General features: G+C 45.8%; 1 protein-coding gene across 1 annotated transcript in view; it reads right to left on the bottom strand.

Moving 5' to 3' along the window:
* Positions 1-21,116: 21,116 nt before the first annotated feature.
* LOC115332840 (cytochrome P450 3A43-like) overlaps positions 21,117-27,206 on the bottom strand; it is a 44,396-nt gene continuing 38,306 nt past the window's right edge. The window contains exons 6-9 of the mRNA XM_042287068.1: positions 25,893-25,981; positions 22,444-22,584; positions 21,779-21,944; positions 21,117-21,317 (exon numbers count right to left, since the gene is read on the bottom strand). Of these exons, the coding sequence (XP_042143002.1) occupies positions 21,231-21,317; positions 21,779-21,944; positions 22,444-22,584; positions 25,893-25,981 (483 nt within the window). The 3' untranslated portion in view covers positions 21,117-21,230. The remainder of the gene's footprint in view (positions 21,318-21,778; positions 21,945-22,443; positions 22,585-25,892; positions 25,982-27,206) is intronic.

The raw sequence follows: 27,206 nt of genomic DNA, 5'->3' as shown, positions 1-27,206 counted from the left end.
CTCTTGGCCAAAATTGTTTATGGAGTTTCTTTCGATGAATCATCTTCCGGGACGAACGTCCCTCGTGCTGTCAGTGCTGTCCAGCAAACGCTTGAGGGAGGCACGTAATGGCAGCTTCACTCTTCCACTCCTCGTCGACGGTGAATTGTGCAAAAGTATGGTTTGTTGACCCCTGGGAACAGGCCCCTTGGTATGCACCGATGCCGCAAAAAGTGCCCACCCCTACTTTTGAAACATGTGAAATGAAGTTAATGTAGACCCCGTTTTTCTACACATTGCAGAAAGCTGAAACTCCGCCTGAATGGGACGCTAGTGGTGGGGAAAGAATGGGGAAGGTTGAGAACATTACGTTACCTGGATCAAAACATAAAAGAGAAAGACAAAGTTTCTCTTTTAGCCACCATCTAGTACTTAATGGGCCACTGACGACCCCAACATTGATTTCTTAATCATTTCCGGTGATCGCCCTAAAAATATCAAGCTTGAGAACTGTGTGTTTGAAAAGAACAAAAGTATTTGCAGAAAGCTTGATTTGAAACACCTGTCTGAATCTGCAATGTAGTTAGTGAAATGGTGCACTCCTTGACTTTTTTTTGGATGTCTTTGAACGGGAAGTGTCATCTAACTTTCTCTCTTTCCCTCTCGTTGTTTAAAGGCCGACCAACAAACAGAAAGAAGGAAACTCTCCCTCAATTCCTCCGTTCCATTTGAGAAAGAGGGAGACCCTCCTCCTCTCTACCGGGAGTAGTTCACAGATCCGCTCCTGTGTGGAGAGGAGGGGAAAAGTGGGCGAATGGGAATGGAGAGAAGGAAACTGGGAACCGTTTTTTTTCCCGGTAGAGGACGATTCTGTAGGTCGGACTTTAATGGGCACGCCCACATGCCATCTGACCAACCACGAGAGTATTTTGCGAGATTTCTCTTCGTGTGCGGATGGTGCATTTTTTTTCAGTGCCTCTTTTTTTAGTGGTATTAAGGCCTGTGCAAACCGAAATCGGCTGTCAAATCCGACATCCGATTTCGGGAAAAAAAGGTGAGGCGGGCACGTCGAGAGTTGATTTTGGTTTGCATGCATTCACAAGCCGGACCTTACTGGATCTGCCTGCCTTGTTTCGGGTCGGAATTTCCCGAGCGTGCAAAAAGCCTTTCATCTTGTCCATCTGACCAGGCCGGCCGAGCAAGGCGTTCGTCAACAATCGGAAGGCACCGGAACGAAACGTGATGTTTCCTCCTCTCCGGACCGGTTTTCTTGCTAAAATCGGATGCCGGATCCGACAGCCGTCTTCGGTTTGCAGTGCGCTTTAAGGCCTGTCCAAACAGGAATCGTGGGGTTACACGACTCCGGCAAAGATCGTAAACGTTGAAGCGTCCAGCAGTCCGATGTTCCTCCTCGCTTCCTCTGCTTTTGGGTGACATTGGTGCACGTCAGGCCTGACGTCACACTCCACCTGTCAGTGCTGTCCATCTGTTTTACCGGGCCCTGGAACCCTTGGCCGTGTTCCAAAATTTACTCGATCTTACCCCAGGGCCGGAGAATCTCGGATGTATTTGGGTAAGATTTCGAACACAGTCCTTTCCTTTCCCGTTTTCGGGACCTGAAGACAGGCGGAGACCTTGAGCGATTGACCGACAGCCAACAAAGCTTGTGAGTGGCTGTCCGGACCCACGTGATGAGCATGCTCAAGGCCCCCGTGAAGCACACATGCGAAACATGACAAAAAAAAATATATATCCCCCAGCAAAAAAAAAAAAAAAAAAAAAAAAAAAAAAAAAAAAAAAAAAAACGATCAAAAGCGGATTGTTGTACAACTTAATGTCTCAGTCGTGTCACCTCACGATTCCTGTTTGGGCAGGCCTTTAGTCGGTCAAAAACGATTTTTAAGGAAGTAAGGAAGAAAGGGATATATGTAGTAGCCCTTGGTGAGCATGGGGGGCGACGTCGCAAAGGTTCTGCGTGAGAGGTTATCCGAAGGGTTATCCGGCGCTGAAAAAAACAACTTCCTAGCCGTCCTTGACTCCCTTGCCGTGCGCTCCCACTGCCCTTGGCCGCCATGTTGAACGTGTGAAGAAAAAGCTAGGAGACTGCCAATGTGCCGTCATTAACACACTTCCAATCCCCGATTTTTTTTTTTTCGAAGTCAGCATTGTAGTGTTTTTATAGTTGTCGTAAAAAGACATTTTATAAATGACAGTAATATTGATTATAGACGTGCAACTTGCTACACCTCTTAATGTTTCCAAAATGCCTTTGCCAATTACGTCACCAGATGAAAAAGCGAGGAGGAGCTCGAATTGTGGGAGGTGGACACAAACTTTGACAGGCTCTTTTGTGTGCCAGGACTTTTTTTTTTTTTTTTCAGTGATTTAATTATTTTTTTTGTTTTACCACATTCTCTGAAGCGTTTGTGACGGTAAAAAGAGATTTATTGATCTTGGGGTTGTCAGTCTAATTTTGTCAAAACAAGAAAGGACATTGTGGGCGCTTCTGACATTTATTTCAGCGTAATTTTTTCTAAGGTTGAAGCTCGATTTTGTCAAAATAAGAAATGACGTTGTGGAGGTTGTGACATTTATTTTGAGTGAGCGCAAACACAAAAGACAATATTGTTTTCCTTATCTTGATGACGATTTTTGTTTTACTGAAATAAATGCCACAGTCATTTCTTGGTTTGACAAAATTGGGCTTTAGTGGATGTCTGCTCATAAAGAAATTCCTTTTTTTCTTTTCTATATTTTCTATATATTCTATATTTATATATAGACCTGAAATAGGAATATATATATTTCTATACTCTATTTCTGTATAATCTACATTTTCTATTTTTCTATATTTTGATCAAGGTGAAGCTAAAACTTTCACATTTTATCCCGAATGCTAGCATCACATTCTGACGGAGTTTAAGCTTAATCTTTACTTGCACGATAATGATTATTTCTTTCTGGACTGTGTAGTTTATTCGGGGTGTAGGACAATATAGTAGGGGACAAAACGGCCCGGGGCGAGACCGTTTGTCCGGGACCACTTTGCATCCGGGGCCATTTTGTCGGACCGTTTTGTCCGGATCCCACTTTATTTATGTGAGCCGAAAAACTGGCTTAGAATTTTTCAGTCAAACCCGGTAGACTTAGAAATGAAGTGGCAAAGGAGACATTCCAGATGCATACTGCTACTATCTTCGACTCAAGTTGGCGGTTCACTTGAAGGTCGTGCCAAAGCTGCCAAATATATTTTTTTTCTGGAGTGATGTTAATGCTCATCGGGGACACTTTTGATGATATGGGGTCCTTTTACTACCAACAGCATTACCGCAAAGAATGTAATTCTGGGTGCCGTGGAAGTGAAAATGTCACTAGTTTTGAGGTCCGTTATCCCAAGGTAACATAAATTTTATGTCAGTTGTATTTGCTTGCTTCCATTTGGAAATATCTAGTCTATAACCACCCTACCCAAGCATGGCAGTGCGCTAAGAAGGGGTGCTCTAATGTAATACACAAGCAGAATCCAATAAACCTATAACTTTCATCACTCATTATGCATAGAAGTGTCGCAATCTTTTGTCATACCTGAAGTTCGACGGTGCTGTCCGACTTCTAGACAAAAAATTTGAATTATTTGGAAAACAGTAATTTATAAGGTAGTGTACTTTATTTTAGAGCGCAGCTCTTAGGCGCCCGTTCCCGGCTTGAGCGGCGTCGCCGTCGGCGTAACCGCGAGTAACCCTCGTGAGGGTTACGAGGGTTAGTCTCACGAGTGTTACCCTCACGAGGATCACGAGGGTTATTAACCCTCGTAACCCTTACGAGGGTTAGTTACCCTCAAAAGGGTTACCTTCACGAGGGTTACCCTCACGAGGGTCACGAGAGTTACCCTCACGAGGGTCACGAGTTACCCTCATGAGAGTTGCCCTCACAAGGGATACTAGGGTTACCCTCACGAGGGTCACGATGGTTACCCAGGTCACGTGACCTCCCCCCCGGGGTCACGCGACCTGAGGATACCCCCCGAGGTCACGTGACCCCCCGTTGACGTCATCGCCACTGATAACGTCATCAGTGACGTCACTGATGACGTCACCGGCATCCGGATCGTCATCGCCATCATCACTGATGACGTGACGTCACCGGCATCCGCATCGTCATCATCACTGATGGCGTCATCAGTGTCGTCACTGATGACGTCACCGGCATCGTCATCATCATCACTGATGACATAATCGGTATCCGCATCGTGATCTTCACTGATGACGTCATCAGTGACGTCACTGATGACGTCATCGGCATCGTCACGTGACACCCCAAGGTCACGTGACTCCCACAAGGTCACGTGACCCCCACAAGGTCACGTGACCCACCCCCCAGTACCCTTCCCTCCTCCTCAAGAGCTGCGCTCTAATTGGGCGTTACGGGGAGTTGTAAACAGCTTTCATTTTTAAAAAAGGATTATATCAATCTTTAGACTGTATAAAAGTAAATATGTGTACGTTTCATGCGGTTCTTAAATTTTTGCACATGCGCACAAAAGTTGAGCTTTTGACGAACCTTTGTGTTAGAAGTTAGGAAAAGTCAAACCTATTCGCACTCGAACCTCGGTAGGTTCGCGACATCCCTAATTATGCCTCTTGCTTGACTCTACAGCGTGTGCCAAGAACAAATTTACACACTAAAAGTTGTAAAAAAAATTTACACACTAAAAGTTGCGTTTTCGTGTAAAACACAATTTTTTGAATTTTTTACTGATTTGCACGAAAACATCCACTCTTCCAGACCAACTGGAGCCATCATATTTATTGATTTTGCCAAAGCCTTATTCGACTCCGTACCTCACCAACGCTTGTTGTACAAGCTGTCTCAACTCAACATTCATCCTGTCATCATACAATGGATTGCCACTTTTCTTGAAAATCGTAAACAGGCTACATATGTTTCAAATGAAATTAATTGTGCGGAGGAAGTTTAAAAATTGGAATATTGTGCGGAAGATATACCTAAAACCAGACACCAGGGATGGGCAAAATACATGCAAATATGTATTGAAATGCAAATACAAAATACTTCGTCAAAAACGTATTTAATTACAAATCTACTTACATTTCCAAAAAAAAAAAAATAAACATTTATTTACAAGATACAAGTACAACCAAATGTATTTGGTCTCCTCCAAATACTTTTCCAAATACATCCCTCAAAATTTGCGTCAGCGACTTCAGGACACCTGCAAGGGGTTTCTGGGTATCATTTTAATTTTGCGTCGCACACGGGAGTTGGTGTGCGAGGCTCTAGTAACGTAGTAGAAATATAATCACAAAAAAAAAAGTAATCGGCTTGGACGTAATAGGTGAACAAAGTACAGAGCTTCAAGCAGCTTTTTTGTCGATTACATTTTGGTATAGACCAACAAAGAACCGAGACGACCAAGACGCGCAGCACTAGCTAGAGAATGTTTTATAGTTGCAACTCGCATCAGTTACGAAAATCTGACGACCCACGCATTTAGAATGTTCCAGGCAAAAATATGGATGGAAATTAGGCTGGAAAGCATCACAAGTTGTCACAGGCACTTATTTAGCCAGTCTGCCTGTGAACGTCAATTTCGTCACTATTCTTGCCCTGGACTAGCACCGTAATCACAAAGTCACTAAACGCGTGTGCTTGATTGAGAGACACTGCATTTGGTGCAGAACGTAGTTTTCTTCCTGCTCTGGACAGTGGCAATAAATTTGAGGAATGTATTTTCGCCCACAAAATTGTATTTAATTACAATTGTATTTGAAATACCCACGTTTTAGTATTTAAATACACACGTCAAATACATTGCCCAATTTGTAATTAAATACAAATGCAAAATACACAAAGTATTTGAAATACTGCCCATCCCTGCCAGAGACAATATAATTTATTTGTTTCCTGAAACAGAAACCTTTATTTAAACAATCCTTTTAAACAAAAGCAACACACGAAGAAAGCATTGCCGTTTGGCTACTACAGCGTTCTACTCCACTCATCTGCGCACCACCGGCACGGAACTCCAATACAAAAGAGTCTAAAAAAAAAAAAAAAGACAGAACGTCTTTGTTCTTTTTTTAAAATTTACTTGTGTAACATTAATAGCGCTCTCTCTCTCTTGTCTAATTCTAAAAACCTTTTTTTTCTTTTTTTTTTCTTTTCTGTCCTTCACGTTTGACGCGTTTGAGGCTGACCTCACAAGCATAGGGCACGGTTGCTACGTGTGCACGAAGTCAACTCGGCTGAACGCTTTGGAAAATGAAATCCGAATAAATAAAAAGGGACATACTCAGTGGAGTCGTCTTTCACTAGCTCAGTGCTACTTTGTTAAATTTCGTGATCGACGCGTCGGGAACCGACCTCTGTAAATTCAATAACGCAGAATGTCAGGACATAAACTGGCTACCGTGTGGAAACATTTTCTGTCAAAAAAAGAAAGAGAACAAGTGGTGAAAGAGCGACTTGTAGAAGTTGTGGCAAGGAAATGCAGGGTCTACTCGCCAGTCGGAGAAACACTTGGTTGAGTATCCTGCTGCTCGCAACCAGGAGCAATCCATTCTACAGGACTTAGATAATGGTTCTCGGGCGTATACTTCACTGATGAAACCAAGTCGACATGACAACGGCAAGTGAGTTTTTAAGTATGCCATTATTATAAGGTTGACTTTTAGAGCCGAAAGAACTGCTTCTTCGTAAAGGACGTAGTTGCAGCTAGACATTGCAAGAGGACAGGGACCAAATTGGACGCACGCCGGATTGCAATCAAGGCCAAGGGAGCGTCGCAGAAAGTCTTGGATTCGTTCATTGTTCAGACGTCTGCCAGCTCCAGACGTAGTTTAGACAAGGAAGTAGCCAGATTTGTGTGCGCCACGATGTCCTATCAATCGGTTGAGTACCTCGGAGTTTGCTACACTCACGAACATGCCGCGTCGAGGGTACAAGCCTCTCTCTCGACACTTGGTAGGAAACGCCTTGCTAAAAAAAGTATACAAAAAAAAAAAAAAAAAAAAAAAAAAGCTTCTAACTCCTGACTAACTGCACTACAAGGCTGTGACCATGAGCATGAACGGGTTGGCTAATATGCAGAATACACCAGTAATTTGTGTCACTGTCGCAGATGAAACTGGAGAGACGTTTCTTGCTTACACCGTTGAAACCTTCGGGCACTCGAATACTTTAGATGACCTCGGTGAGCTCGCAACAAATGCAATAACGAAATGTGATAACGAAAGGAAATGTAACGTGTGAAGCTACTTGACGGAGAAAGCAGTTAACATGGCCAAAATGAGGAGAAATGTACGGGGACAGTCTTCTAGAGGAGTCGTCACTTACGGCTGCTCCGCGCTTATTCTAAACTTGCATTCAAAATAAAAACGAAGAGCATACATTGTTCACGTGATGAAGTACTTTAGGAACAACCCCTTTGAGGGAAGTAAGTGCAGGAAGGTGGGACGAAAGCGTTTTACTTTGCCATCCGACGTGCGCTTGAACACTTTGGTGGACTGTTTGGAATTTTATTCGTCAAACTGGGCGATTTTATTGAAGGTTTGGGTCGAAAACAACAGAGCATTGACTCAGATGTGCAGCAGAAAGTAACAAGCCTCGGGATAAAGTAAAAGAGATGCTGTGTACAATGAAGCACGGCGCAATAGCCTTAGGCATCGCACAGCGCTCTTTCCGCACCCTCTCGGAGGTCTTGGAAGCTTGGGAGAAGCTTGGAGAAAATATGAGATTTATGTCAGTCGAAGGGGCCCTCGGTGGCCGAGTGGGCTAGCGCACACTAGAGCCACTCGATATGGCAGCGTAGCTGCCATGAGTAGCGCCACGCTTTTCCCCGTGCCGCCTCTCACCGCGATTGGTCGCACGCGATACCATAGCGACGAGCTGAGCTGGCTCGGTTTCCGTAACAACCGAGCGACGACTCGTCACGTGACCTCTCGAGAGCCGTGATGTCATCGGTAAGATGGCAGCGCCCAGAGCTGGTGGATGCGAGTTTGTTCGGTGCGCGGAGTCGTGATGTGCCGCAGCTTGCCGACGATTTAGGGCTTCTTCGTGCTTTCTGACGTAGGTATAACGTGGAGATCTGAAAGAATGATACTTTATACCCTTTCTGTGCAAGATCGCTCTGGATATTAACACCTGTGCGACAGCATCAGTAATATCGCCTTAGTGGTGCTCGGGTTTCCGGATGTGTTTGAGGATCGATAAGACATTTAGCATGAAATTTTCGCATTCTCTTAGCTTTATTTGAACGTTAGAGTGTCTGAGAAACGATGCGAAATCTATGCGTCGCATGTTGGGTCTTGGGGAATTTGTTTTTGCCCCAAGTAACCGCATGATCACAAACTTTTAGTGAGGAAGCTCCTGCGATGTTTACGTTTTGTACTAAACAACCAGGGAACCTGGGTTCAATCCCCGCCCCTGCCCGTTTCGATCTGGATGAGCATTGTACCGGCCTGCGGTTGTATATCTCTACTGCGTGGTGCACGTTAAAGACCTATAGACCCCAGGCTAGCGGTTATACTGCATTGGCTAAATTGCTCATCTACGGCGAGTGACTCGCCGCAACTTTGAAGTTGCGGCGAGTCACTCGTGAATATTTACACGCGTATACACCAACTCAACTCTCCTACGTCACGCCGCGGTGGTGGCGCGCCGGACGCACTTCCGGTCTGGGGCGGTGGGCAGAAGTCGCCGTGCGAGACATGCATTCCTGTGTTCCTTTGGAAGAAACGAGACAAAAAACCTGCCTTCTCGTCAAAATGCTGCGATGGGTGCTTTACCAAGACAGTCTGGAAAGGTTTGAAGATCAGTTTTCATGTGTTTTTGCACCGTCCGTTCGTCCGAGAACGTGGATAGTAGCCGTGAAAAGGGCAAACCAGACGCTGTCGAACTACGATTGCGTGTGCGGGCCACAATTTGTGGTCGCCAGGTGTATTTGCTTTGTTCTAACATGGACGAGAGAAAACCCTCAAGTTGTCCGGACCACCCACGGGTTCAGTGCGTCTTCAAATTCACACGGCCGCCTGATCGTTCGGACTTTCGTCTGCTCTTTCAAAGTTGTCTGCTTTTTGTCGTCTGCTCGTTCAAACAAAAGCGGCCCGTAGACCAAACTTTGACCCGGTGATTGCAATAAAATTGCAGGCCTCAAAAGGCTTAAGTAGGCTCGGTGTAAACAGTAGATACAAGATGTTAATTATTGGTACCGGTGGCCATCACCTATTTGTTACGCTTGGTCTGTTCCCGCTTCCGATTTTCAGTATCGACGTCGATCATCGCCGCTACCTTTTACACTTTTGCAGCACGAGCGACGTCGCGACCGAAAATAGCTACAAGAATCTCTTCATGGTTTTGGCGTCCATTTCTACAGCGTTCATGCGAATGAATCGCCGCACGTCAAATTATTTACGGAAAGTTTAGCGGCGTAACGAGCCTTGATAATTTCGCTCAGGCGATTCAAGTGGTAAGACATTGCGATGAGAACGCAGAATCGACAACTCCAACGCGAAAAAGACTATGCAGACTCACACAGACGCCTACAACGTGACATTCGAATGGTTTGTTGACGCGGGACGCGGTGCTTCTTGCCCGTACTCCATTGCGCGTGCGTTCGAACTGTCGTCTGCTCTTTCAAACTTGGCTGCTTTTTGTCGTCAGCTCGTTCAAACGACAGCGGCCCGTAAACCAAACGTTGACCCGGTAATTGCGATAAGAACTAAGTGCAGGCCTCAAAACACATTTGAAGGTTGGTTGGGGTAAGTCGGCTAAGTGTAAACAGATACAAGAAGTTGTTGATCATTGTTACCAGTGGCCAACACCGACTTGTAATGCCCGATTCTACTTGCGGTTTTCAGTATCGATGTCCACCATCTCAGCTACGGTCCACGCTTTTGCAGTCCGAGCGACGTCGCGACTGAAAATAGCGAGCAGAATCTCATCATGGGAGTCAGGCCTTAGCGCCCATTCTGCGGCGTCCACGTGAAATGAATCGCCGCACGTCACATTATTCACGCAAAGTTTTGCCTCGAAAGTTTTGCTGAAGCTGCTCAAGTAGTCAGACATTGTTAGGAGGACGTAGAATCAACAATTCCAGCGCGAAAAAGAGCACGGGGACTCCCACGGACGCCGACAACAACGCAATTCAATGGTTTGTTTATGGGCGACGGCGGGCTTCTTGCCCACCATCCACCGCGCATGCGCGGCGCCGGTGGCGTCCGCTAGGGGCGCTCCGGTTTGTTTGTAAACATGAGTTGGTGTATAAATATTCACGCAACCCCCAAGTATGCTAATCAACAATTTTACGATATGCGCAGCGCAAGTTCGTCTGCTTCTTTTAGTAGGGGTTGTGGTGACGTCAGAACGCCGAGCTCTGATTGGTTCTGAATAAAGAATAGTGGGTAGGTTTCAAGGCAGCTTGCTTTTAGGTCTACCCACTGTCCTTCAATCGGAGCCACTCAGATCTCGGCGTTCTGACGTCACCACAACCCCTGCAAAAAGAAGCAGACGAACTTGCGCTCCACATGGATTTTAGGATAAAATTTTCTCATTTTTCAAGCTTCCTTTGAACGTCTGACTTTGTGAGAATCATAACGAAAGGTATACGGCGCGTGTAGGGCCTAGGGGAAGTTGCTTCAGCCCTAGGTCACCGAATAATCACAGCATTTTTTTAGCGAGGAAGCTTCTTCGATATTTAGCCTTTTTTACTAATCGCCAATTTTACGAATTGGCAGTTCTGAAGATTTTTATATAACTTGCTTTCGTTGCAATAGCTTGCATTTGATCGCAGTGTTTTTTTGTTTGTTTTTCAAGTGAGAAACTGGCGTTTGCTCAAGTAACGTATATGAAGTGTCCTGCTATATAACAATGCATCAACACATACTATTAAACTTAGATGCTCAGAGGTGTGTTCGTCTTTAAAATTAATAAGTTACATACGTATTTATTTCTTACGAGTATAATATTTATTTTCTGTAGCTGGGCCCGTTTTGTGCTCCTTAATGTCAATGCGCCATGACGTTATCATCATGTGTGTATGGTTCTAAATATCCTCTTTACAATGCCTACAAAGGCCAAAATGACGTCAGCCGACCCCAACTCACGCATTGAACACGAAAACTGCGTCGCTCGGATGTATGCTCTCGTCAGCAATAAATTCGTCCATGGATATTTGAATTAGCGTTCCTGGCCAATAAGCGTCCTGACAAAACTTATCACTTCCGAATGCCAAGTTCTACGGTGTGCTTAAAAAGCACGGTGAAAGCTTGGGGTCATCGCACCGGTGCCCTAGCATGCCACGACTGAGTGATTTCACAGTTCTCTTTTGAGTTGAGGATTACAGGTAAGAAAGAAGAAGTTTAAAAATAATTTCGTGGCCCCTTTAACACGGCTATGTGTGCTACACCACATAAAAATATTGACTTTTTGAATGCCGGTAAACTTCCGAACGACCATTTGGCCTGTCGGCAAGAACACCTCATATCCGGCGTCCGTCTCTTGATGGCGTCAACAATTCTCTAGAGACCACCATGCCGTCCTTCTTGGTTGAACCCCGTCGATGTCGCTCCTCACCAGTCGGTGAGAAAATCTCATCTTGAAGGGATTATCGGGTCTTGAAAAAGTATGATGCTTAACATATACTCGCTCACTATGGGGCAGGCGAGCAGCAGTCATGTCCCGAGCCAATCGTCCTGTCGTGGCCGGCGTAATCGGATTTTGTTCCATCGGAACGAAGTCCGAAAGTACAGGGTGTCACAAAAGAAAATTTACACGGTCCTTTTTACCGCAAAAATAAACTAGGCATCGCCGAACACTCATTTTCCGCCCAAACGTAGCGCTAAAGGTCACAACCAGATGCCAAAGTTTCAGCCCGATCCGATAACTTAATCAAAAGTTATAAGTGATTTTCTGAAAATTTCAATGGAAAAATGGCGGCTGATGGAGTTTTCAAACACATGGGGCTCTATGGCACCAGAAACCGAAAACGGGCAAAAATGGGCTCCATTTTCCCATTGAAATTTTCAGAAAATCACTTATAACTTTTGATTAAATTGTCGGATCAGGCTGAAACTTTGGCATCTGGTTGTGACCTCCAGCTCTACCTTTGGGCGGAGAATGAGCGTTCGGCGATGCCTAGTTTATTTTTGCGGTAAAAAAGACCGTGTAAATTTTCTTTTGTGACACCCTGTACTAGGACGGTACGTTCGTCCCACGAAGCGACCGCCATCCCGGCGGCTCCGAAAACCACTCGCCTTGTCCGTGCACGTACGATACCATAGCGGCTCTCGCCGCCCGACAGTCCCCGGGCTGCAAATTGTCTCACTTTTCAGAAAAAACAGGCACCGTTCCTCCAGAGGTTCTTGCCGTACCGCGATGCCAAGCGTCTTATAGCACTTTTCAATGAACGAATGGAAATATAAACTAGACAACAAAGGTTGCCGCCCGGCGTCGCTAGAAGCACGGTTACCATAGAGTTCCTGTATAGGCTCCCTACGGGAGCCAGAGTTGCGCATTTGTTTTCCCCGCGCCGCCACGCCGCTATTCGCCGAGATCCGATCACGTGAGGAGCAAAGCATCCCTTGGCGTGCAAGAAAGCCACCTTTACGGTCGCTCCGCCGACGTTTCTCTCGCCCCGGCGTATGTTTCCCTGCTTTCCGCCTCCTTTTCCTCCTCTCCTGTTTTCCATGCGCGGCGGCGCGCGCGTCGCCGCTATTCGCCAAATTTAGTCACGTGAGGAGCAAAGCAACCAGCTCGTGCGGGAAAGCCGGCGCTACGGCCACGCGCCGAGGCTGAATGCGCAACTCTGCTACCGTAGGTAGCATATAGACAATTGCAAGCAGGGCGCCACAAGTGGTGCCCCATGCGTGCAAGCGCGTGCAACGCGCGGGTGAACGTAGCTTTCGCAAGCTCGTAATCGCACGGGCGTGCCTGCTCGAGCAGAGACATGGCGGCGGCCAGTCGCCCAGCTTGCAATCGTCTATACAGGAACTCTAGGTTACCACAGAGCCGGGTTACCATGGCAACCTCCCAAGCCCAAAATGGAAATCACTATCAGCGCTTCTGACGTCGTGCATCTAGATAATTTTGCGTCGTGTCGCTACTCTGGCAGCTACGCTGCCATATAGAGTGGCTCTAGCGCACACCAATTCTGTTCACGTGGAGCGAAAGCTCGCGCTGCAGAGCACAGGGATCCTAGGTTCAACTAAAGCCCCTTTATCATGGGAAAAGTGGCGCCATTTTTTGTTGTGGAAATGCTCGAGACACGTGTCGCGTGCCACTCCTGGAAAGAACATGGCGTTTGAAATCTAGCTCAGTGCTGTGCTGTGCCCACTGATCTCTATTTTAGCGGCTGTGCAGCCTTGATCTTTCCAAGGGCTGCACGTTGCACTTGCCTCGTGCATCGACGCGCTTTGCGCTACTTTTAAAACATCGGGGGGTTTTAGGTTCAACTAAAGCCCCTATATCCTGGGAAAAGTGGCACCATTCATTGTCGTGGAAATGCTCGAGACACGTGCCGCGTGCCACTTGTGGGAAGAACTTGGCGTCTGAAATCTAGCTCAGTGCTGCGCTCTGCCACCATGATCTTCCCAAAGGTTGCACGTTGCACCTGCCTGGTGCATCGATGCACCTTGCGCTACTTTTAAAACATCAAGGGGCTTCAGGTTCAACCGCCACCCCTGCCCGTTTTGATCTGGTTAAGCGTCGTACCGGCGTGCGGTCGTGTATCACTACTACGTTGTGCACGTTAAAGACCACAGGCTAGCGGTTGTACCGCACTGGCTCAATTGCTCACTTTTCAGACGAATCATGTATGCTGGATGTACTTGCCAAGATCTGAAAAACGACTACTCCAATATGATTCGGCACACTCCAAACTATTTAAAAGAGGAATTGTTTCCAACTGTCTGACCGCGGCCCTGAAAAAATCACGTATGCATTCAGCAGGACAGAGCTTCAATGCCCAAGTGTTACAGAATTAGGGGTACCCCGCCACCATCATGTCAGAAGTTGTGGAAGGGTTGCTGAAATCAAAGCGTACTCGAAAGAACAGTGTGGAGCGAAGACGCCGACCAGCGGTCGTACCTTACATCCACCGCATCTCGCATAACTTCAAGAGAGTCGCCGCCAAACACCAAGTACAGGTGGTGCTCTCTGCTCCTGACAAGTTAAGGCGGCTCTGCCCCCGGATAAATACCCCGCAAGACCGGAACGACGAATGCAGCGTGAGGCAACCACACCAATACGTGAACTGCTGCTGCGGTGTCGTCTACGATATCCCATTATCTTGTGGGAAGTCATATGTGGGGCAATCAGGACGGTGCATTAATGTTGGGCTAAGAGAACGTGCTCTCTCTCTCTCTTACATCTTCCCCGTCGGGGCATTTAGCCGTACATGCAAGGGATGGGGGTGTCATCCGTTGTTTGATCGAACATCGATCTTGCGACGATCCGTTGACAAAAGAACTCGAGAAATAATGGAAGGCCAAGTTATGGCCACCAGAGGTGATGTGTGCGTCAGTGCTCCATCGGTAAACTTGTCGGCGAAAGAACTTTACTACTTGCATTTTTTATAAGCATTTTTTCTTTTTTCTTTTCTCTTTCTTGTTTTTTTTTTCTTTTTTGCTTTTGTGCGAAACGCTTCAGATCTGTTCTTTTTGTTTTCATCTTTCTCTTCCTTTCCTTTCTATTCTTTTCTTTGAATATTTACTAGTTTTTTTTTTTCTGATTTTGTCTCATTCATTTTCTTCTCTTCCCTTTCCTCTGCCTTAATTTAATTTTTATTTTCCACCAGCTTGTCACTTAATACTTTTAAATAATTTTGTCGATTTTTGTAAATACTCTCTCTCTCCCTGGTTATTCTTACTGCTACTCTTACTGCTTACTGCGCAGTGAGCACCGCGTCACTGCGCATGCGCAGTGACGCGGTGCTCATACGGCGCGCGAAGTGGTTCTTCCAAGATTTGGTCGTCGGAGGCACATGCGATTCTTTTGGCGTTTGAAACGTGTACTATCGCGGACGATATGAGCTGAAACAGCGCTCCTGCCGGCGCACGGTACCACCTGCGCCGCCTGTCGCCTTGCTCCGCACAGGTGGCGCACCCTGAGTCCGAGATATTTTCTCGCTTGCGCTCGCTGCTCCACTGCGCTCTTCCGGCTGCCTGCAAGCGAGACGGCGGGTGCGACAGCGGGCATGTGTGGTAGGGTCGGCGGGGGGGAACAAAATATTACACTTGTCGTTCCCCTTTTGGTATTGATTTACCTGTATCGCGTAAAATCCCGTAGAAAAAACGCTGATTGGTGAAGAAAAAAATTTGAAGGTCTTAAATTTCAACTGCGATTACCGTTTTTGAAAGTCATATCAAACTACGTTGCAGGTTGTTTTTGTTTGATTATAGGTGCATGCACAAAGTGGGACAGCGTAAAATATAGGCCAAAATCTGTATGGCGGATTTAGTCCGGCTCCAAATGTATTTATTTATTTTTTTCTGTTTCACTGATCACAGATGTTCAAAAAACGGTAAGCATACATGTTAAGGCCCGTTTACACTCTTGCGACCAAGTACGACTGAGAGAGACGAGATCTCGTAAAACTTCTTAAATGTTTTTAGAATGAGGGAACAGACTGGCATTGTGGCGCCATCTATGCGGTGACCCTGGAACTGCATTTCACAAGAGCGAAGGTTTTGCGGGATTTCCGAGGTCAAATGTGCGTAACACCCATAGAAAGGCTCGTTTATAACATTGACAAAAGTTTTTCGAGCCAAAAAAGAAAGGATAATGCGCGAGAAATAAAAAAAATATGCCGGACCGCCGAGTTTACACTGCTTCCCAATAGATGGCGCCAGTGTGTTCTCTGGTTTAAGAAGTTTTAAGGAACCCAGGTTTAAGAGGTCGCAAGAGTGTGAACGGTCGTTTACTGAAAAGGTTTTGTAACCTTGATTAGTATGAAAAGGTTCAAAAATATTATTGCTTTATTACTGGGCGCACGTGTTTGTTTCAAGCAAAACAAGTTGCTGGCAAAACACCAGTTTTTTTTTTTTTTTTTACGAATTTTTAGTCTTAATAAGGTGGGGCAAACAGTCATATATTTGTCAAGAGAAGGAGATTGAAACTTATTCGAAAGAATATTTGCAGAGGACATTGTCAGACCCAAAATATTACTAGTCGGCGTAGAAGTGCAGCTGCACTATACAAGAAGATCGGGATGAAGGAGGCACCCCTCAAAAAGTATGCGTGGTTAACGGCGTCAAACAGTGTGTCGGAACCGTAGCGTCAAGCTTTGTTCCAATCGGCAGGAGTCCAGTTCAGGGGGTCCTGAGGCGCAGTAAAACTTGCAAAATAATTTAATACCGCGTCATTCTCCCCTGACCCGCGACCACGTCTCTCATCCTGTCTGGTAAGAAATCATAGAGCGCGGCCACGAAGTCTGGCTCAGCCCCGAAGCCACTCCCATTGCGTTCCACAATTTGTAGGCAGTGGCGCGGTGAAGGGGACGCCGTGACCAGGGTGTAAGATAGACAGGTGGGGAAACGAGAGCCATTTGAGCGACCGGATTGTGTCCCCCTCGGTTTTCTCTTTTTCTGTGGCGCCATCTATGTGGAACACCGCGAACTCTCACTCCGGGTGGGCGACCGGTGGCGACCGGCTAAACTGACGGAGATGATTTCTCGTGGATTTTCAATGAAAGAATGTCGTGCTCTCGGTTTATTTTGCGCACTCTCCCTTAAAGTTTCATGCAAATTCGAATCCGATTTTTTTCCTCTCGCCGCAGCGCCATCTGTCGCAAATCGGGGGTACCCGCAAGCAGACGAGTACACAATCCGGTCACGGCGCTGCGGTAGGCTTCTATGGGCCGTTTCCCCACCTGTCTATCTTACACCCTGGCCGTGACATTCCTACCTTCATGCGCCTCCAAATGTTTTCGATGATATTCAGATCGGCTCCTTTTGGGGGCCAGGCAGCTTCGTCAGGCAGCGCTGCTCGAGGAGATGCGAGCGTGAGAGCGCATTTTCCACTTCGGCGCTTTCTTGAAATCCACTGAAATGCATGTTAGCTGAAAACGTGAACATTGGGCTAGCAGACGGCCGGAAGAGCGCAGCGCCGCAGTGAGCGTGAATGAGAATTTATCTCGGCCTCAGGGTCCGCCGTGTTTAGGGAGCGATGCGACAGGCGGCGTAGGTAGTACCGTGCAAGAGGCCGGAGCGCTGTTTCCGATCATATTGTCCGTGATAGTATTTCCTGATAAGGTAACGTATATCTAATCTAAAATACACCGCACAAAGAGAGGAATTAGTAGTGATTCGCGAGAAGCCGTACTTTTTGTTTTTCTCCTACGGTTCTTGAAGTGAAAACGAGTCTAGAGGACACGCAGGGATCGCGCGATGACGAGGCAGCCAAGCGCGCGTCGCCGTTGGTTCAGGGCGGGGGTAAACAAACGCGCGTGGGGGAATTTGGCGGGAAAACAAACGCACGAGGTGCGCAAAGAGCAGTCTAGTTCGTTGTCTCCCGTTCTGCAGAAAAGCGAATTCAGAAACCTTTGTTTTTAGAGCGGCTGCCTCGAAATGGTTTCCTTCATTTTAAAAGACTTACTTTGCCTCGTAGGTTCATTAGAATCTTAATTTGTAATTCACTAGAACATTGCACTAAATTCTACAACATAATAAAAAAAAAAAAAAAAAAAAAACCTTCAGCCTTTTCATTCTGGTGAAGAAGGAAGACCAGCGAAGCTGTACTACGGTGGGAATGAAGTAATGGACGGCCGCAAGTCGTCAAGCCAGGGCGGAAAGGCTGAAAAGGTTGCGCCACCTATGAGCGATGGCGGCAACCAGACAACCGGTAAGCCCCATATAAAAATGATTCTTGACTTTTTATTGAAAAAAAAAAAGAATTAGAGCGCAGCTCTTGAGGAAGAGGACTGAAAAGTACGGAGAGGAGGCTATGCCCCTCCTCCTCTCCTGCTCGCTTCCCATTGAGGGGAAAAGTTTCGGCTAACTATAGCGGGGAAATTTTCCCGCTAAATTTAGAGGGGAATTTTTCCGCTATATTCATCGGGGAATTTTTTCCGCTATATTTAGCGGGAAAATTGTTTCCGCTAAATTTAGCGTTTAGCGGAAAATTTTTCCCGCTAAATTTAGCGGGAGTTTTTTCCGCTAAATTTAGCGGAGAATTTTTTCCGCTAAATTTAGCGGGAAAAATTTTCCGCTAAATTTAGCGTGGAAATTTACCCATAATGCACCGCGCGGTTACGCCGACGGCGACGGCGTGCACCGGCGACGGCGACGCCGCTCAAGCCGGAAACGGGCGCCTAAGAGCTGCGCTCTAAAAGTGTAGAGTTCTTGTTGACTCTAATTACTTTCTTTTGACTTTCACTTCCTGTTGCCATGGTCAACAGAAAGTTTTTTCATTTTGTGTTGAAACTTTTCTTATGATTTTCTTCAGCCTAAGTTAATGGACCGGTGCAACGATATTCAACTGGAATGTTTTTCACTCTACACGAGCTTACTGGCACACCTGGGACTCAAGGATACCCACACGCAACGCCACTGGCCAAGAAACTCCTTTGTTGCGGTGTAATTTCAAGGACAAAAGCGATCATTTTCATTCAATCTCTCCTCTGCAAAATTTGATGACGTAACGTGGGGATCGCAGTACACCCAAGTGACGATATTTGAATGCGGTTCATAGATTGGAAACGAGCATTGCGTGGGCACTCGACTTGGGCTCGTGACTATTGCTAGCTCTAGGAGCATTCGGGTAGTGACCCGTGTCCAATCGCTGCAACGACGACAACAGCCGAGCCATAACAATGTCTGGAACTCAGCGCGTGTCCTGCGCTTTGCCAACCCCAGCGCGTGGCTATGATCAACACTGGCGGCATATACAATCGGCTCCAGATCACGTGGCCGCTTGTTCTGGCTGTGAGTTGAGGGGGTGAACGCTGCTCGTTTTTCTTTAATTTTTTTCTTCGACTTCTATTGCGTGGGGTGAAGAACGAACGCGTGTTTCATAGGTCATTAACGTTAGGGATCCGTTTTAAGCGGTATTTGTGCAAAGTACAAAAATTGTTGCATCGCTCCTTTAAAAGAATAACTGTTGACTTTCTATTCGCTTCACGTTGATATTTTTCTACTGACTTCCTGTTGACAGTGTCATCAGAATGACTACAGATCTACGTTCTGTTTACTTTGTGTTGAAAATGTTCAGTTTATTCTCTGTAGCGAGTGTCAATAGAAAAGCTACAGACTCTGTTGACCTTTCATTGAACATAGTACACCTCGACTAGATGTTAAAAAGTCACTATATTTCTCAATAGTCTCTGACGAGGTGAGAACGGCAGGGAGCAGCTTCAGTTGCCTGGCCTCCAGCGCGAGCCTACTTCTCTTGACAACGATTCGGCGCTCGTGCACCTCGAGCGCGCGCGTGCAGTCAAAGCGCAACGGAAGGCATGGAGCGCGTGCTGGAGGCCAGGCGTCCAAAAGACACGCCCTACCGTTTTCACTTTGTGATTGTAGTGACTTTAATGACCATATTAAACTAGTCAAGTAGTAAAGAAAAGCAAAACAACTTTTTTAAGTGCAGAAACTGCCTTAAGGGGGCCATGAACCGAATTTTGGGTTGGGATGAATGGTTTGAAATTGGAACTTTACTAATCGCACATCGTTTAGTTGGCCAAGAGAAAGAGGCTAGAAAGTCAAAAGCTAGCTTTTCGGTACGAACATTTGGAAATATAGAGGACTATTTTGTACCTTCTTGCCTTCGAAAGCTCTCCGCCTTTCACTATGATACATCCGCGGTTCCAAAAGCGCGTCACCGGCGCCAAACTGACGTCAGCAGAGCCCAGCTCACGCATTGGACACGAGAACTGCGTCACTCGGACGTATGCGCTCGTCAACAATCAATCCGTCGACGAATATTGGGATTCGCGTTCGTGGCCAATGAGCCCCTGACGGAACTTATAGTCACTGGGGAATGACAAGTTCTATGGTGTGCATAAAAAGCACGGTGGAAGCTAGGAGTCATCGCACCGGTGCCGAAGGAATGTCACGACCACGTGATTTCACAATTGGCATTTGAGTTGAGGATTAAAGCTAAGGAGGAAGAACTAGGAAAATCGTTTCATGACCCCTTTAACTAGCTTCGTCCTGAGTGGTAATATGCAGAGAAGCGATAATATTTCTTCTAGGAACCGTTTTTTGTGGATGTTGTTTTAGCGACTACAACGAATTATTATTCGTTGTACCAATGCTTTTTTGTAAGAGATACGGTCCACGAACTTCGAAACACTGTTTTCCCTTTGACTGACTCCCGAGAAGGAGATCGGATACTTGGAACCTTAATAAGGGTTGAGGTGGTCACCGACCAAATGATTACCTTCAATATGTAGGCTATATAACGCTCTGGAACAGTCAGGTGTTCAGTGCTTTATGGTGTTAATGTTTGTATTCGTTCCTAATTATAGTTGTGGGATGTATGTAGTGCTTTCCAATACCACGAAAACACCACTGCCTAGCAAAATTTAAAAAAAATGGCATGTGTTTTTTTACGTTATTTGCTGCAGCCAATTTGGAGCAGAGTGGAAAGCCGTATTAAGCTTCCTAAACTTTGTTGAATGAATAGTTATGCAGTACAGATTTTTTTTAAAAGGCTATAGTTTTTCAATTGAATAGCTCTAGCTTTTCAATAGAAAAGCTACCGAAAAAGCATTTGATGGGACAGAAAGTTAAATGACTTTTTTTTTATTAAAAAGTGGGCCAATGCTTAAAAGAAAGTCAACAGAAAAGCTAGAGAAAGTCAGATGAAAAGCTATTTACATTTTATATTCTCTGATGACTTTTTCAACATTTTTCAACAGATAAGCACCACATTTTTCTTGTAAAGGGCCGGTTGTTTGGTTGCCGCCGTCCCTCATAGATGGCGGTGGCTGTCCAGAGTTTTGTGTCATCATTTGTTTGCTGACGGACACGATACTGGGGAAACTAGCCCTTAACAACTCCGCTGTAAAAAAAGCTAAAAACAAAACAAAAACAGCTTTGTACAGCCACGAGAAAATATAAGTAACGCTTCATGCGGTGCTTGTCATTGCTGTTTTGCATAAACCGTGAATGATGAGAAATCTCCAGTTTGCTGATGCATTTATTAGGTTCGTAAAGAATGGTATTGTCACGATAAAATAAGGCGGAACAAAAGCTACTTGTCCTCTCAATTAATCTCGAAAACGTGAAGTAGCCGTGTCAGTACTTCTCAAACTTCGCATAAAGCCCTCGCTTTACGTGACCCAAGACGAGCAAATCTTCCATGTCGTCCTCAGTCAGGTCAGCCTGTAATAAAGCGTAGAGAAAATTTAGCATACATGCACTCCGATATAAAACATTGAATACGCGTTTAGATCCCAAAAGGGGTGTCTTTTTAAGTCCCTCCGTCACACATTACCTGCACACCGTACAGAAAGTCACACCTGCAGACACTTTCTGAGGCCGGTTTCGTTAGCTGGGTATGACGATCCACTCACATTGCTCGTACAAAAACTGTATGCGAAAATGTTCGAAGCATACGTACGTGTTAGGCAAACACACTCCGAACGTTCTCGAGGCGTGCTCGCAGATAATGTTGTCATCATGCGAAAACACCGTGCATCTTGTACCACGTGTGAGCAATGTGACTCCGACTTAGAGTGTGATAATACGAGGACTAGCGATAATACATCCGGTTTTCTGTGTACAATATACGAGCTGCAGCTTTAGTGTGTGTTTTAGTGACAACATACGAGGCCGTAGCTAACCTCGTGATCGGCCCGGGTGAGAACGAGCCTGTACTTGGCGACCACCTTGGCCGCCAGGAGCATGATGACTTTCTTTGAGAACGCCATAGCGAAACAGTTTCGGGGTCCGGCGCCGAAAGGCTGGTACGCACCCGCATCCTCATGCTCGAAAGTTTCGGGACGAAATCTAGAGAGAGAAAGAGAGTACAAACAATTAAGTATTTGACAGCTTGGAAGCGTTTCGCATTAAATCGTAGCCACATGGCGCATGCGTCGTACATTAAGAGCCAAAAGAAAAAGAAAAAAAAAGACGCGCTGTTTATTGCAGACATGATGCCCTCGGGCGTGTTTGCTTCATGCATTCGTGTGATTTGGACATATCTGCTGATCGTTTTTTATGACCGATGCCAGGGGGCCGTCATACAAGGGAGAAGCGTGCGGCAGACAGTTTCTACAGATTGCCTTTTGTACGATGTATTGGCAGTGTAAGCGCGCAGCTTAAAGGCCGACGACCAGACGCGAGATTCTGCAAGGCAGAAGGTCTTCCTCACCCTGGGAGAGAAAGAAACAGGCAACGCTGGACATATTAGAAAGGGGGAGAGGAGGAAGCGGAGGAAAAGTGGAAAGCGCGAGCTGGTCGTCGGTCTTTAACCATTGACGAATGTTTGCTCGTTCAGCTCCATCACCTTTCGGGGTCGAAGCTGCCTGGGTCTTGCCATAGTTCCGGGTCGTGATGAAGGAGGTAGGTCGGGATGACGATGCTCACGCCCTCGGGGATTTTGACGCAGCCAGCATCGAGTTCCTTTTCTACGAGACGAGTCACAAACCTGAAAACGCAAATGTGCCGTGAGGAAGACATACCGTGTTTTTCGCGCACTAGGCCAGTTCACAGGCTTGCGTTTGACTCCGACCGACCGAGACGAGACCGGCCTTTAAGCGCGTCGGCTTACGACAGGCTGCATTGCTGCGCAGCCGGTCCTAAGCAGTCCCAAGAGGCTTGAAAAGCCTCTTATGTCACTTGCGGCAGCTCTCTCCTCCGAGCCTCCGCGCAGATTTTCGGCTTCGGTTCCGAGCAGTTGCATTAAAAAAAAAAAAAATGCTTAGTAGAAGAGCGTGTTGGTTTAAGTCATGGATGAAGAAAGAATAAACAATTAAAACAGGGACAACACAACTACATCTTTCATAGATGTACTTGTGTTTCCCTGTTTTAATTGTTTATTCTTTCTTCATCCATGAAAAAAAAAAATGCAGGGTGATTTTTGGCACTGGTAAAAGCGAGTGAGTTGAACATGCATACTTAAAATCGAAAGAATGAAACACGGAGGACAAGCACAAGGTAACCACGTTCTTTCATTTAGCAACGACGTTTTTTTGGGGCAAGAAAAATTGCACCTGAACCTCATCCCCAGTATTTCCCTCCCCCTATTACCCTATCTTAGTTGGAACCTCGTTCAGGGTACAATTTTTTGTGCCCAAAATGAACTTGGTTGCTAAATGAAAGAACGTGGTTGTCCTGTGCTTGTCCTCCGTGTTTTATTCTTTCGATTTTAAGTAAGGGTAATTTTTTTTTTTTAATAAAACAACAACAATGATTGCGTTCGTGTTTCCGGACCTAACCGCCACGGAAATTTGGCGCTACCTGACAGGCCCCTTACAGGCGCCCTCTTCCCTGATCTTCTTTCCCCTTTACAGCGGCAACGTTCTTTCGCGATTTGACAAACTTTCTAGAATAGAGGAGGCTATATGTTCTTACACTTTTGACCGATTCCGACACAACCTATATTTAAGCCTCTTGTGACTGCTTACAACAGGCAGTGCAGTAGCAGCAATGGCGGTCGTAAGCGTCTTAAAAAGGCACTGACAGGTCAAAATAATTTTTTATTATAATCCGAAATGATCAAAATCGATTCCTGGACTTCATTATCTTCAAAAATTGAAGCTTGGGAATAGAGTATTTTTGAAGAAAAAATAAATTTCCAAAAGCCGATTTGAAGTTCCCGCGCGATCGGCGCAAGTGCAGTGACGTCAAAGATTGAGTCGTCCTGCAACTCGAGTTTCTCTCCCGCCTCCGAACCGTTCCAACCGGAAGTGCCTGTATGCCTGCCGGCCTGCCGTGATTGCCGACTATCGCTGTGAGCAGACTACGCTTCACTTTCGAGTTTGAACTTTTTTGGGGACCTTTCAGGGATCTCAAATTCTTCGAAACGGTGTGGGGTCGAAATGGACGCGCAGTGGACTTCTGTGAGCGACGTGAGGATTCATGTCGCGCTGCATGCTGCGTGAAAGGCTGCCTCCAGGTGGAGTCAGAACCGAAAGTACGCTGCCCAGGTCCCTGAACAGTGCGGCAGAAAAGGCGGCAATTCCTGAAGGACAACTGGAGGGTTTCAGATAGAAGTCCTTTACTTGTTCTCGACACTTTGTCGACGAGGGTTATGAAGTCAGCCAAGGCGTCTCTGTTGCGTTGGGGCTTGAGGCGTGCTGTCGTCCCAACGAACTTCCCGCAGCAGGTTACATTACACAAAGCGAAGCGTCCAAGGCTAGAGGCAACGTTACTAAAACACTCAGTTGGGAAACTGCAATAGAGACCCATCTCAAAGTGTGGCCCCGATCTGTCCCCGAGAACCGAGCTAATGACGAACACAACGCCGCCATTTCTCCCGGAGCGGCCACTCGAGGAACAGTACGTTACTTCTATATTGGCTTTAATCGGCCATTTTGGAGCCGAAACAGACGCGGCGGAAGAGGTTACAGGGTTGCCATCCCCGTCTCCCCGCGGGACGCGCCGCGACTTACCACCGAAGTTAAAATGCACCTAGGTCGGGACGCGCTACCTGAAAGCACCGCTGAGTCATGGTTGTATAAAAACAATATTAATTCTTCCGCAAAACCTTGCAAACTAAAGATTTTAAAAACATCACGCGCCCATCATTTGGTACTAAACTCCAATAAATTTCACACAAAAAGAGTCTTTTCCCTTTGTTTTTACGCGAAAATATGCTATGTAAAAGCTCAAGGTGACCACAGTAAAGACAAATGATAAAAGGTGGCGCTGTTGTCGTATTTAGCTCGGTCTCGGTGGACGCCAGCGGCCCAAGTTTCGGCGGCGAGTTTCCCAACTGAGTGTTCTAGTAACGTTGGCTAGAGGGCTAGAGGTAAGTCTACCAAACATAGAGAACTTCGTCCGATTCCCCGATCATCCTCACCGTTACGGGTGCCGAGCGCCGCCATGTTTTCCGAGGAAGGGTAAAAAGCGAGGAGGCGACATTACTTCCGGACTTCGATTTTCGATATTTCAAGAAGGGCGTAGTGCGTTCGCAATTGCGTTAAAAAACGTGTTTTACGAATGTCGTTATTAAATAATATAGAAATGTCGCTTGCAAAGCTTCTAAATTTCATAATCAAATACGTCACAAATAAAAGGGAAGCGAGGAGGTGAGAAGAAAAAGAGAAGGGCGCCTAAAGTTAAAAGAAAAAAAGACGTCTGGATTTGTTTTTTTTTTTTGTTGTATTTTTTGTTGACGAGTGTTGTATTCGTAAGCAAGAAAATACCACAACCCGTTAAGGTGCTAATGTTTCTTTAAAAGCCGGTTGCGTCGTAGTCGGTCGCAAGTGTGAGCACCAGGCTTTAAAAACTCACAGAACCTCGTACACCGAGAGAATACACTGGCGCCATCTATGGGTAGCTACTTGACATTTCCGTAGATTTCCTTTTTTTTTTTTTTTTCGGGCATCATTTTTTGTTGATTCAATAAAAAGTTTTTGACAGTGCGATTCTTTTTTTTTTTTTTGTAGATAGTACGTACTGCGTACATTTGATCTTGCAAATACAGCAAAAGCTTCGCTCGAATAAAATGCAGTTCCAGGATTACCTCATAGATGGCATCAGCGTGCCAGTACCAGGCTAGGTGGCGTAAGCTACCGCCCGATCCAAAAGGCTCAGCCGGATTCATCCATCCATCCATCGTCTTCTTGTCGTGAGAGAACGGAAGGACTCGGTCCCAAGCAAACGCAAGTGTGTGAACTTAAGCCTCAAACTGGGCTATACCACCGATACCACTGATACTGCGATCAGTTGAGAACGGCAGTATATTGTTCCAATAAATAAATAGTTATAAAAATATTTTGTATACATTACCCTGATGGAGACGATTGTGTCCGCATAGATTCGAGAAACACTTGTTCCAAATATTGCATCTTTGGCACGGCATCGTAGTTGATGGCACCCTGACCGATTGGAAGGGTTTCAAGATAAAGCAGAAAACAAATGAGGGACGAAAATGGGTGCCGGACGGCAGCATCCACAGCAACCGGAACTAGCGTCCCTACGTCACTTCCTCGAGGCGCCGCGTCGCTTGGATTAGATCATGGTCGGTTCAGGGCGTGTAGTTATTATAATCCACGCTAGAGGTTCAACTGGCGCTAGTGTCTATGCGACTTCCGGAATGTAAATTGAAGCAGACAACAACCAGTCTACTTTTGCGATGGTCCTGAGCGTTCGCATGGGGAAACGTGGGTGCATTTTGTCTCTTCGCCGAAAAAAAACACGAATGAACACTTTTGTTATTTGAGTTGTACCGAGTTAGCGGATATTTCATTATCAGTGAACAATGTTTAACTTCGCTATATTTCAGGCCCAAACCTCTGTTCTACAGCAGATGCCTAAAAACAATTGACGATTCTAAGTAAATTAACCATCGAAAAATATAAAGAGTATGTTCAAAGTCGCAAGCGTTCCGGTGACGCTTATGTATTCCTAATATGCCAATCCTGTCACTACTTAAAAATTACCCCGTCGTGTATCTTTACGAGGGGATAAAATCATTTACAACGTAAAGAATAAAGTACGTGGGCTATAAAAGGTGTCTCTTTTTATTATTTTCTCTGTCGGGCAGCTTTTATCCGGCACTTGTCTTCTAAGCTTTCGAGCGCGCGGGTGTTGCTTGAACGGAGGACAATGAAGCATCTTCGCACAGAGCAGAAAGAATAAAGCAGTACTTACTTATTGAAAATCGGACTTTATTACGTACCCTTCCATTTATTTTGATCATTCACAGCGCCGACGTCATGTTCACGCTAATAGTGTCCGACAGTGCACATAAATACATGTGCAAAGCCATTTTAACACCGTTCTTAATGCAATTAAAAAAAAAAAAAGAACGCCGTAGCAGGTCAATTTTTTTTTTGGCATATCTTACTAAGAAAGTTCGAAGCTATCTAGTAGGTATGAATTATTTACATATTATTTACAGAAACAACGTGCAGCGCCGAAGCATAATAACAGGGGAACAGAAAATAAACACAAAATCACGAACGTAAATAAAATGCCAAAAGTACAATAACTACTGTCGAATAAAAGAACACTCACAAACACTTGAATTTTATTAGGACACTGAAAAATTCGGGATATTCGCTCATATAATCGAGCGCAGGGAGAAAATGCACGTACTTT

The sequence above is a fragment of the Ixodes scapularis genome, unplaced genomic scaffold, assembly GCF_016920785.2.
Source record: "Ixodes scapularis isolate PalLabHiFi unplaced genomic scaffold, ASM1692078v2 PGA_scaffold8__174_contigs__length_109621045, whole genome shotgun sequence".
NCBI lineage: Eukaryota > Metazoa > Arthropoda > Arachnida > Ixodida > Ixodidae > Ixodes > Ixodes scapularis.
The sequence above is the reverse complement of the archived record's forward strand: the minus strand, read 5'-3'. Positions and strand labels throughout refer to the sequence as shown.